At 41.5% G+C, this 13,141-nt stretch overlaps 1 protein-coding gene across 2 annotated transcripts in view; it reads right to left on the bottom strand.

Moving 5' to 3' along the window:
* The window catches only part of prr36b (proline rich 36b), a 43,537-nt gene that overhangs the window by 19,951 nt on the left and 10,445 nt on the right, over positions 1 to 13,141 (bottom strand). For both annotated transcript variants that reach the window (XM_035958575.2, XM_035958576.2), the window contains exons 2-3: positions 4,077 to 4,811; positions 3,584 to 3,671 (exon numbers count right to left, since the gene is read on the bottom strand). In XM_035958575.2, the coding sequence (XP_035814468.2) occupies positions 3,584 to 3,671; positions 4,077 to 4,704 (716 nt within the window). In that variant the 5' untranslated portion in view covers positions 4,705 to 4,811. The remainder of the gene's footprint in view (positions 1 to 3,583; positions 3,672 to 4,076; positions 4,812 to 13,141) is intronic.

The following is a 13,141-nucleotide window of genomic DNA, read 5'->3' as shown; positions in this document are numbered from 1 at the left end:
AATGCGTCTGTCGAGCTCTCCATCACTATACTGATAGCGGGCCTGAATTAAGGACTGAGCGAGGTAGGAAAAGGGCAAAATCTAATTAAAGCAGAAATTTATGGCCCTGTCAAACCACATCACGTACACAAATGCTAACATGCACTCACACACTTAGCAAAGTATGCCTACAAGGCTACAGAGTTCTGTCAGAGAAGCCTATCGTCAGTAATGCCACTCTCATGGGGATTCATATGTAGGTCTGCTGCAGCAAAATCCTTCTCTGGGCAACACATTATGACTTACTCCCACAGTATCAACACAAAACACTACTACTATATTTTCACTTTAGGTACGCCCTAATAGTTTGACCTGATTACAATAACAACTACAGCTCCATCTTTTGACAAAAGTGCCCATGTTATCTACTTAACTGATGAGCTAAGGTGTGTTTTTTTTGTTTAAAAACTTACTTAAAACTGACTTTTTAGTAAACTAACTACTGCATAGACAGACTGGACAGAAATTTTGCACAATTCCTTTTCGTGTGAGGTGTTATACTTTATTAAAATGAATGTAGCCAACTGAAAACTGGGGGAACACAACTAAAGGTCGTCTGTACTTGGAAATTAAATCAGCAGGACAGTTCGTAAAGGTTGCATAGAGAGTGTTCTCCACTGTGCCGGTGATTACCAACATGCCCTTGTGTAATTCTTCATAATGAGATGTTTGCATATCAACCATTGTATAAAGCTGTAATCTGAGCATAATCTCCACTATCCAGCTGCTACACGTGGCTCATGGAGAGTCAAATGGGGGAGGGGATCTAAAACACATTAGTTGTCAGGTAGAAAAAGGCTCCTGGCAACTCAGTATTGTATTTCATTATTATTATTGTTTCTGTATTATTATATTGTATTATATTATTTGAGCAGGCACATGGTATTATATTGTCACTGGCTCAACAGAGGCGAGAATATGCGAACATGCCAAAAGGAAACACAGTAATATTACTATTACAGTCTTCTACTCTGTTCCTGTTTCTTCATTTTTGATACAAACACACACTGAAAGAACTCATGGACCTCACAGATTGCTGTATTTCAGAGACAGGGCGTGTCAGACACTGGAGCATTTGGAGTCAGGCTGCTATCTCTCACTGTCTTTTCTTCGTTATCGGTTTTTGAAACGGTAGAGTTTGCTGTGTAGCTTTGAGACTGGTTGAGAAGACTGATGGATGCACCCGTTACAAGCTGCAGTATAATTAGACTGGGCTGCTCTGTGTGTTTTATACCAATGACTGCCTTAGTCACTGATGGTACCACATTATATTATGTTTAATTTCAATCAGTTCAACTATTTCCCATGCAGAATAACTGCATGTTTTGATCACGTGTAATGTTACTGTTTAAATAGTGGATAAAAGCAGCTTCATCCTAGGGCCTGGACAAGAAATATAAGTTCAGCTAAGTTTGGTCTCCCTTTTTTGTATTGTCAAAGAATAACCTACTACAGGGGGTTCTCGACTTACGCAAGAACTCCGCTCCTACGGATTTACGTAAGTCGGAACTCTGGTGAAAATGTAAATAAAGGCGTTATGTGCATCACAATATCAATAAGTTCTTCAGAAAAGTCATGAATACCAATGACTCTCATGCATGTATGAGTCATTTTACAAGAAGATAACAAGATATTGTAACAGACTGATATTGTTGTTGATGTTGAGGTTTCAATGTTTATTGTTCAGTTTGAGATTTACCTAATGTCAGTGAACTTACCATGTTTAGTTAGCTCACCTCTGATTGGTTCAGAGTCAGCAGTAGTGTGTGTGTTGAGCGAGAGAGAGCTGGGAACGGCGGCTAATTCTGGAGCTAAGTTATGGGGTTTTTGTAGTTATTCTGGCGTTGGCTACGGTCCACAGTAGCCTGTGTGAAGGTTCAATAAACGACCAGAGAACCAGATAAAGTCTCACTCATTCATCACAGACGGTCGCTACAACGTGTTGTCCTGTTTTTACAACTTGACCGATGTTTGTCGGTGTTTTGCCCCGTTCCCAGCATTTTATTATATCTAATTTCACTTTCATGGAGATGGCTTTCCTTTTCTTTGACGCAGTGCCTTCAAAGAGTCTGATTTATGCTTGGGAGTCATATTGAAGGGCAAAAAGTAAGCACAATCCAAGGTGGGGTACAACTGGAGAATGCAAGCAAAGCTGTCTTATAGCGCCGCGTGACGATGTATTCATCCGCTCCGCTCTCCAACTAGTTCCACGAAACCAGTTCCGACATAACGACGAAACGCCATAAACCGAGGACTCCCTGTACTTATTTTTCATGTTTGTTACGCCACCCTTGTAGTCCAGTTTCAAATGGCACATTTGGCCTTTGTTTGTTTGTTGCTCAGTTTAAAATGTTCGCACACAGCTGAGGTCTTTGGCATTTTTTCTTTCCTTTAATTGCCAAGGTGAACTGACCCATGATGGTCACTGCTGAGGTGTAAATATGTACAATTTTTTTTTCAAGTGTTGCTAAAAAGTACAAAGAAAAAGTTTTCCTTTATTGAATAAATACCTATACAGTGAATGAATACTGGCACAATGAACAAATAATCGCATTGTTCGTAAAACGTGCCAGTATTTATTTAACATCTTTGCTCCGAATGGTCCAATCTCTTTGATGTAGTGTCTCCGACACAGCAATGTGCACACATACCAACTCGGTGACATAACAGTAAAGAAGAAAGCAGCCATTGCTTTAACAAACAAACGAACAAACAGAGAGACGAGCTATTCACGGAGCAGTCAGACTCCCAAAGGCTCCATCTGATTATGATCATCACCGTCTCAGACAAAGGCCTCCTTCATCCTCCTTCCCTCGTCTATCTCCAAATCACCTCAGGATCCAACACCATGCACACAGTGTGACTTAGGTGAGAAACACATGCTGATTCCACACAGACAGACACAGGACATGCTGCCTTACAGAAACACAAACAAGCGCTCATTCTGAAGAAGCCAAACATTCCGAGTTATCAGCTACTTCATCCCACTGCACATCTTCCCCTCTCTAACGCCCTCCCCAAAACTTGTTTTATTAATAATGCTGTATAATGCTTGCTCTGATGAAACCCTGCGAGGCATTCCTCTAAGGCTTGTTCTGACATTGGCTGGTTGCTGGCCTACTTATGCCCAGCTCCTCGAACCTGCTATGTGGGAGATCATTGTCCCTCATTCCTCCAGGGTGTTCTTTCTTAAACAGCGTCCTCTTTGAACCTTGAGCCAAGTGAAGCCGTTTGAACTAACTGCTTTGCACTTGGCACTGAGGAGCTGTATAATGCTGAACTTATTCTCTCGTCTATTTGGTCATTTATTCGGATTTGCTGCTGTTCTGGAGCAAATTTGATGATTTGCTAGCAAATCGTTGGAACGGCTATTTCATAAAAGGAGCTCACTTAGAACATTTTTGCCTACAGGATGTCTGAGAAAAGGAGAAATTATAGGCAGCAGACTGCTCTATCTACAAGCACACAGTTTTGTGTGTGCTCGTACACAGACACACACTGCAGCCTGGGTGAGGCTTCAATTCTACTCAAATGTCACACCTACCTGGTTGTCTTGGAAACTGGGGGCTTATCAGGTTTGGGTGAGGCAACAGAGCTCGGTTTGGTGGGTGTTGCAGAAGCAGGTTTCGGGGCTGGAGGACAGCGGTGGAGAGCAGAGGTGTGAGAGAAAAGTTAAGAAATGTGAAATGCAATAAGAACACTACTACAAGCTGAATTCTAGCAGCACTGTATATAGTATATAGTAGCATATTGCCCAGATATAGGTCAGGCAGGACAGATTTCATACAGTGTGTCACAGGGATTTAGGGCAAATGCATTTATAGTTTAGCAGCAGCCACTCTGGCATGTTTAATATGTGTGCTGAATCCATCCAGTGAGCATCTATCAGTGTGTCATCACATTACGATGAACACTCCTCATTAGAGATGAGCTGTGAAAATGTTTGATGTTAGACTCACTGTCTGTTTCTTTTCAAAAACAAAACCATATTTATGTTTGCACACAACCTTTAGTTTTGCAATGACATTTCAACCAACCTGCGGGCTTTTTAGCAGCAGCTGCCGTGGTGTTGGATTTGGCACCATTAGCAGTTGTGGAAGGTGTCTTTTTGGCTGCCGTTCCGGTCGCTGACTTTGCACTGTTGGTATTAGGGCCAGTCCCTGTGGCTTTCTTCTCACCCACTTTGGTGGTGGTCTTGGAGGCTGGGGCCCCAGCCGTCCCTGTTGGTTTTTTGGATGGAGCTGAGGTCGGGGTGCTCTTTTTGTCTGCAGCAGGCGTGGTCTTCTTTGCCACACCGTTGGTCTGAGGTTTAGACACGCCGTTTGAGAGGCGGCTCTGGGATGTGTTGGGCCGTGAGCCGGGTGTGGTCTTGGTTGGGTTAGTGGCGCCGGGCTTTGTCTTGGCTGGGGCCTTGTTGGTAGTCTTGGCTTTGGGGTCTCCTGAGGTCTTGTTGCTGGTCTTGGCAGCTGCGGTTTCCTTGGACTGGTCTGAGTGTGGTTCTCCCTGACCTGTCTCTCCTGCCGGCTGCTGTGGCATCTCCCCCTCCACTGCACTGGCTGCCTGGTTGGGCTCCTGTCCTGCAGCCGGTGCTGCCTCATTTACTGGATTGGACTCCAATGTTTCCATTGGCTCCATTGCTGCTATGGCAACTCCATCCGGCTTCATCTCCCCTTGAATGGTAGTGGTCCGTCTCTGCAGGGCAGGGCTGACTGACTTAAATCTCACAGGATGGCCACAACTCTAGAGGCTTTCTGGAGACGGCAAAGTTTGGTCTGGAGGGAGAGAGAGAACACAGAAAAACACAGTTAGTCAACAGCAAGACCAGACATGAAAAGCACTTTTCAGTCTATCAGTAGACAGAGGCACAGGAATGCAGGTAGCCCTAAGAATCAGATAAAGCATAATCTTCAGTCTTTTAATAGCTTCAGCATCACACAGACTTTTTTAGGACACAAATAAGATGCAAGAGAAATGAAATGGCAGAATACTGCAATACCCAAGAGAAGATTGAACCTTATACAGGACAATACAACACACTGAGAAAGATGTTTTCCCACAAACATTGACACCTGTGCAAAAATGCATCACAGCTATGGAATCACAGGAGTGCCATAATACAAGATAAATCTGCTAAAAAGTACATAGATAAATGTGTAGTTATAAAGAAGAATAAATAAAATAACTGAATCTGTTAAAAAAATAAGGACTTAAATGTGCAAACATAAAGAGGAATAAATAAAATAAATCTATTAAAAATAAGGAAATAAATGTGTAAATATAATGAGGAATAAATAAAAAAATTATCAAAAAATTAAAAAATATGGAAATATAAAGGTAAATTTTGTCTTTGCTTTTCCTTTTTCCCTTTGTTTTTTTCCTTTTGTTTTTCCATTTTGTCATTGCTTTCAGTTTATAAACTGAGCTGTCAATCAAATGACTTTGGGTGGGACTTTCTGTCCACGGTGAGTTGTCAATACCGGATCCATAGACTGTATAATAAAGAGGAAAAAAGCAATGACAAAAGGAAAAACAAAGGGAAAAAACAAAGGGAAAAGAGAAACGCAGACACAATTTACCTTTATATTTCCATATTTTGAAAATTTTTTAGTTAATCCTCTTTATATTTACACATTTATTTCCTTATTTTTAAAATTGATTTATTTTTTATTTATTCTTTGATTTATTATTTTTATTTCATTTATTTCCTTAGTTTTTAAACAGATTTTTTATTTTTTATTACTTATTCCTCTTTATATTTACACAATTATTTCCTTATTTTTTAACAGATTTATCTTTTATTATGGCACTCCTGTGATTCCACGCACAGCTTCATGAGTCCTGCCTGGAGAGAAACTTAAGGGACAATTAGATGAACATATTTACTGAATCAGTTTAACATGTGTGATGTATCAGGGGATTAAAACTAAGAGTCAGAAGAGGACATGTCCACTGCAAAAAAACAACTAATTCTACAAATAGCCTTCATTAACTTCAATGTCAGCTGCGATGCACTTGCAAACGGTCCCCTCTGTGGCACTAAAAAGCTCAGTGACACACTTGGCCAGTGTAGCTACTGTGGGGTTTTTTTGGACAAAATAGCATCAGAGTCACTAGTGTGGAACACTAGTTTTCTAGGATAGTACGCTTAAGGGAGTGCAAAAAGGTTTAGCATGCAAATTCCACACACACACAAACGCAAATGCCACCTGTAATAATGTTAAGATGCTCAAACTTTGTAATGGATGAGAAAAGTCAACAAAGCCTGCTTCCCACTACTAAAGTGAGTATAAAAAGAGAAGGTGGGGAGAAAGGATCAGAAGTATTTGCTATCTGGGTCAAGGCATGTACAATAAACCCAATAAGCCCAAAGACAGAGACAGTTTGACTGAGAGGTTACAAACAGAACAGAGACATGAGCATCTGAGTACAAAAAATTGGGACATGAAGCATATGAAGCCTGACAAAAGGCAACCATCTGTAGTACTGGAGGTCATTCCCTGTCACCACCAGTATTAGGAATCTCATTCTGTTTCCCCAGCTACCTTATTATCCAAGAAAGAGAAGGGTAATTTACAAGACCATACAGGATCTTTACAAGTCAGAGAGCAGCAGAGAGGGAAGTGGGGGAGTAGCAGGAAACCGGCCTGTCAGAGTTTACAAACAGAGTGACGAGCCGACTGTGCAGGAGTCTAAGTGCTGAGACAAACACCGAGGCCAGCGCAGAGGAAGAGGCTTGGCCTGTGGAGCATGGGAACAGAAAGAGAAGGTGGGAGAGCACAAACGAAGAGACAAGGGGGAAAAAAAGACACAAAATGAGCTCACTATTGGCTGATCTGACTGTTTGCTGGTCTGACTTTAAATCCAGACATCGCTAGTCATCCTAGTTTCCACTGACCTAAACTTGCGCACACTCATTCTCCTATTTCTGGACGAGGACAGACATCATCTTTACGCTGCCAGTTTCCTGGAGACAATTTCTGCATAGACTTCTCCATCTATCTTTCCCCTCTTCTATCATCCACTACTCATCCTCTGAACTAAATCTCACATGTCAAAAGGCCTTCTTTCTTTCTTTCTCTATTGATTCTCCCTTTCTTCCAGCCATTTTCCCCCTCCTTGATCTCCTTCCTCCCCCACTGCTCTCTCTCTCCTTCCATCCCTCTGTTCTCTGTTTGCCTTTGCACAGATGGCCAGAGCAGCTGAGCAGAGCCAGAGGGGGAAAACAGAGACTAAGAAAAATGATCCATGTATCTCAAACAACGCATAAGACCGGATACACGCATCTAATGCAACAGGCCACTACCCGGGACGACTTAAGAGGCTGAAGGCCAAAATAAACCGTCGCATGGCGCATGTCAAAACAGCAGGCCCTGTTATTTTCTCTGCGCACTGGTGGCGGCCAGACGTGTGCTGGCGGTCATTGACGCCACTAAAAACCATTACTTTTCACCACTGCTTTCTGCTTCTGCATCCCAGTTCCCACAGCCGAGCTCCCAGTTAACTCCCAAGATGCACATCAGCAAAAAACATCCAATCACAGAGCAGAACACTGCAGGTGATCGATAAAGACCAGCTCAAGACTTGTGGGATATGCCAGATCTATTGCAAAATAGGTCAGTAAAAAACTACTTCTCAGACATGAAGTCAACAAGTCAAGTGTTTTTGTAATAAGAGACCAAAAGATGTAATTTAAAAGATAAATCTGAAATGTGAATAAAGAATTGCCTCCTTTCCTTTCACAACTCCTAAATCCCTCAAGTTTTAACTCACCAAACTCTGCCCACTTGGTACTTCTTTAATATAACCACACCGCTGTTTGACTCAGACCTGGTTTCACAGTTAAATCTGTGACCTAATACGACCACAAAGTGAACCAGGAAGTAAGACTGTGTCCAATAGCAACCCCTTCGCCCCTCCTCTCTCTTTCAGACTCTGGTGTTCAGTTTATGTTTGGCTCCTGCTCTTCCCACAGTAAACTAAAGCATCTGGCCCGGCTGTTCATTTCACCGCTCCTCTCCAGAGGACCCTGCACTGCCAGTGTTAGTGAAAGTGGTAAATCCTGATTGCAAATCCAAAGCAACATTTCTCATTCTCCTGCAAGTCTCTAGGCAGCTGTGAGATTGCACTTTTCTCTGCCTCTATGGCTCATCCACCCAGCCCTGCGTCATCAGCGCCATCAGTCACTGGCGACCGTAAACAGGCTGGAAACCAGGGCGGGAACAGACTATTTGTTAGTTATTCTCAGCTGAAACCGAAGCCAACAGGGATCCAAGCCACATTAGCGCAACTTTCACTATTTCAGAAGCCAAACAAACTGAACTGATATTTAAAAATGTAGGTTTATTTTGCTGCCAAAACTTTCCATGCTGTAATCCTATACAACTGGGCTTAAGTTTTTGGATGATCATAAGAAATATGAAAATAATCCATACACTACAGCATGCATTTTATCTAGGGATAGGGTATTATTGGCTGATATTGGCATAAAAATTTATTATCGGTCAATATCATTTTCATTTTTTTTTTGCCTATCAAGAAAACCAATAAAATAATGCCTGGATTTCACCTGCATTTACCGGCTCATAGAGGGAGGGAGGGAAAGTGTGAACTGTTGTTTGAGACAATAAAAAAAATATAGAAATATGGCATTTTTTCCATAACTTAAGTTGAAGTAGTTTCATTATTTTGCACAGACAAGGTTTATATTTCGAAAGCCTTGTTGCATTTGAGAATGCATCCATTGGGGCATCGCAGAAAAATCAGGCATGATGTGTTAATTCCATGACAGGAGATATGTGATGTTACCTAAAATTAGTTAAAAATCTCACATATATCGGTATCGGTTAATATGTGAATCAGAAATTGAGAGTTGGACAATATCGGCAGTTCGGTTATTGGCAAAAAAGCCATCCCTAATTGTATCACACGTAAGGCTTTGGGCTGACAAATAAATGATTCTACAGTGCACAGTCCTCCTGAACATATTGCAATAGCTTTATCTAAAATTTCATCCCTAATTACCATGGCACTCCCAACTGAAACATCCTCATCCCGCTAATGCCATTACATGTTTTCATTAAACCTAATTAGATTGAAGGCAGTTGTTCACTTTCAAACTGAGTGAGCTGTTGCTATGCGGGCACATTTGGAAGGATCAGCATCACAGATAAGCCAGTCCACAGCTTGCAAAATGCTTGATTATAACTGTAATAATGTTACAAAGCACTGCAACAAAAGATTTCAAAGAGTTAGCTATAATAGTTTACTTGTTTTCCATTCCAGTAATGACTTAATGACTGTGTTATCTATGGAAAATCTTACTCTTCCCTTCATACCCCATGCTTCACATTTCACACAATGACACATCCGGACCATTAGACCTTTGAGGCAAAACTCTTGTTTTCTCTAAGCAGCTTCACTAAAGCAACTAAGGATTAAGCATTTTCTGGTTCACTGGCACTTTAACTATAGCTGCTGAAAGTGGTTTTATATTAAGAGGTTTACAATGAGCTTGCATTGCTTTAGGTTGCATTACATAAAGCTACATTACATTTTGTCAGCCGGACACTGTTTTAATCATTCCTAAGCTAATACCTTTTGTCTGTAATCTATTTAGGAACAACATGTGGGTATGGCACTCTTGACTCCCACATTCCACATTTCCTTGGTGTAATTTACTCTACATCCAACTGTCTCAACACTCAGGCTACTCTCCGAGAACCACGTAAAAACCTAGATTGGCTGTGGGAAATCCTCTCTGCAGTCTAGGATGTAATACACAAGCTGGCATTTTCCACCCATAAGGGAAGGAGTGTACTCAATGACCTGAGACATAATGTTGTTTGATTCAAGACAGATGGCTTTGCCAGCCACATTAGGTCCATTTCAAAACATGTTGGCGAAATGTTTGGGACATAAAATGGTTTAACCTGAAAGGAGTTTCTGGTCAGACTACCTCAGAACAGGCAGCTGAATACTATCAGCTATCCTGACCTCCTGTGGCCTCAGTGACACACACTTGCACACAAAGGATTTGGAGCAGCGTAATTTTTTCCTTAACAAAGAACAGGCTGCAGTTGTTCTCCTTTGGCCTTGATTTCGCAACTGTGAGATAAATATTAGTACTTATCGTGACTAAAATAAGTCTCACACTAAACAAAAAGCAATCAATGAAAATAAAAACTACGATTGAATGTGACATATCTTGCATCCATGAATACAAACTAACCACTAATGTGAAATGTGCACATTCCACTACCCAAAATATCACCAGTCTTGTATTAATTTTGACTTGGCTCCTTGAGCTGTTGCACTGTCATAAACAGAAAGCATCTTGCATTCAGTAACATAGTGTCTAAGACAATAACACTGTCTGAGTACATGGAGAATCAGATCAGAAACCAACAAAACAGCTGTGACACAACACAAAAGACACAAAGATAAACTAATGTAATGACAAGGGCTGTGGATGTGACACCAAGGAATGTGGCGGAGTTATGTGACAATCGGCGTACGTTTGTCTGTCTGTCTATGTGCAACATTACTCTAAAACGGACTACCACATTTGGATGAAATGTTCAGGGATGGTCAGAAATGACACAAGGACCAAGTGATTAGAGTTTGGCAGTGATGCAGCTTATAGTCTGGATCCACGGATTTGTTAAAGATTTCTGTATCATTGCGAGATAGCAGCACGGCGTCACTGTAACCATGACAACAAGTGAACGCTACATCAGCTGCCTGCTGACGATCACGTGATTGTGATCCTACTACAAATGCACCAAGACTTATCCGTCGGAAATGACACAAGGAACAATTAAGTCCCATCAATTCCCACTGCCCGCTACATATTTAGGTCACGCAATTCGGTATCCATACATAATGTGCACATGCATAACACACGCCTGTGCTCATCGCAAGTTCATTTTTTTATTAAAGACTTCATCCGTCGGAAATGATACAAAGACTGAGCAGCCTTGGCGGAGTACTGCGCTCTCCGAGTGCTTTTCTTGTTATTAAAGGGAAAACGTTAATGCTGGCAATCAGCCAATTAAAACCTCCTCAAGACATTCACTCATGAAATACTACCTTTTAGTTTTACCTCTCACACTACACTCACAGGAAACAGTATTTTAGAGAAGAAGTGAGTAAATCCAGCTTCAGAAAGATCACCTGCTCTGAACAGCACAGGCAGCCATCTGTGGTGATGCTAGGTGACAGGCAGTGAGTGACTACATTCAAAGAGAGTTTGAAATGACAGCTGTATTGTCTGACACCGTGTCTACACCGAAGGCGTTTTTCAGACGGCAGTACTTTATTTTTTTTCCCATTTCAAGCACGAATATAGTCACTGTGTATTGGGCTCTGAGCACTTCCAAGCCGTGGGTGACCTACTCTCAGCACTGCACCTGAACGCCTCCTATGCAGTCACACAGACAGAGCAACGGTTGCTGCTGCCAAACATGCTGCTCATGCTATGCTTTCTGACTAATGTGAAGACAGTCAGTCTGTTGTGTTACTGTAGAGCAGAGTGACACAGACACTGTGAGTGTGGGCAAGTAAAGAGAGACGAGAAAGACATCTGTAACCATGGCAACTGTACACAACAAAAACAGTGACAGCTGTAGCTCAAAGATTCTCTGGGCATAAAAACTGAAAATGCATAATATTAATGAGGCTGAAATTTCACTAAAAGACGAAGGTTTTGTTGACTACACAATCATTTGATAAGAGATGGATTCATGGTTGTTGCAAGGGGCTGGGCAGATACCAGTGGCGCTGATTTATACTCCAGGGTTGATTTTCCTAGCTGCTGATGCAGCACCACAACAGTAGTAAGGGCAGTCTTGCTCATTCAGGCGTGTTCAACGGCTGTCAGTGACAAGTACATGAAGAAACAATTTCCATCTCATCACTTGCATGAAGGCTCACACTCTACTTTATCTCAAATTATAGCTTTCTGTTACTATGACAAACAAAAAGAAGGCAACAGTGTGATTCGAGACTGTCTTCGAGACAAACACGACTACTGAAGGTTACACAGCACAGTCTGAATCGAAGTTAACCACTATTTTTGTCAAACCAAGACTAAAACTGAATCAAAATCAGCTGCTAGAATTAAACTTGATGCCCTCAGTATTCAGCTGAAAACAACGCCCGAAGATAAAGAATTATACAAAGTAGGATAAAAGCGGCATGCAAATTTTCACTCTCTAGATCTGGCCAATGTCTGGCTTTGAAAATGGAATTTCCTCCCTCTGTGTTTTGAACGTCGTTGACTTTGCAAAAATGTGTTTGTTGGCCTTCACAAAGTATCCAAGTCATATGCTCGCAGCTTCCAAGCAGCATCCCACTCCAAATTCCCTGCAAGCCTCAATGATGAGCTACACAGTATCTGTGAACAAAGGAAACCCACACAGACACTAAACCATACAGAGACAAAGGCAGCGGTTGAAGCACGGGATCAGAAAAGACCAGTAAGGGACATACAAACACACACTGTTGATAATCTTTGTATGATCAAATTTATGATCTCAACAAATAAATGTTGCTTTAAATATCATGTGTATGTAAGTGAATCAAGATACTGTATGTAGCTTATATTTATGTTACTTGGGGTTTAATGGCGCATTCAATTTCATGGTCTCACATTTTGTAAAGTTTCCTTCTAGGCAAATGCTGTGTTGTTTATTCCTATTATTATTGTTGTTATCACACTACCCCAAGCAGTACCCTAATGATGGCCAAGCCGGCTCTGCAAGGTGAGATCATCTTTCTAGGCATCATCCCTTCCTAATTCCCACATCGGGACGTAAACAAAACATGTGTGTGTTCACACTAGTGTGTGGATCCCAGCCCCGCAATAGTGTTTAGGCCAATACTGTCAATAACTGGAAGGCATCCAGCTCTACTGAGGGATCTAAGCTTTTCTGACTGTCTAGACACAAACATAGCATTCTTGAATAATCAGGTCATCAGCATATTTTAACAGAAAACTGGTGGTTTGACCCCTTTTTAGCACCAAGTACAATCTCCTACTGTGTGTACAGGGGGGTGCACATGCATCAGTCGTGTCTGTTTTAAATACAGGAGGTTACGTTTA

This window comes from Amphiprion ocellaris, chromosome 19 (assembly GCF_022539595.1).
Source record: "Amphiprion ocellaris isolate individual 3 ecotype Okinawa chromosome 19, ASM2253959v1, whole genome shotgun sequence".
Classification (NCBI taxonomy): Eukaryota; Metazoa; Chordata; class Actinopteri; family Pomacentridae; genus Amphiprion; species Amphiprion ocellaris.
The sequence above is the reverse complement of the archived record's forward strand: the minus strand, read 5'-3'. Positions and strand labels throughout refer to the sequence as shown.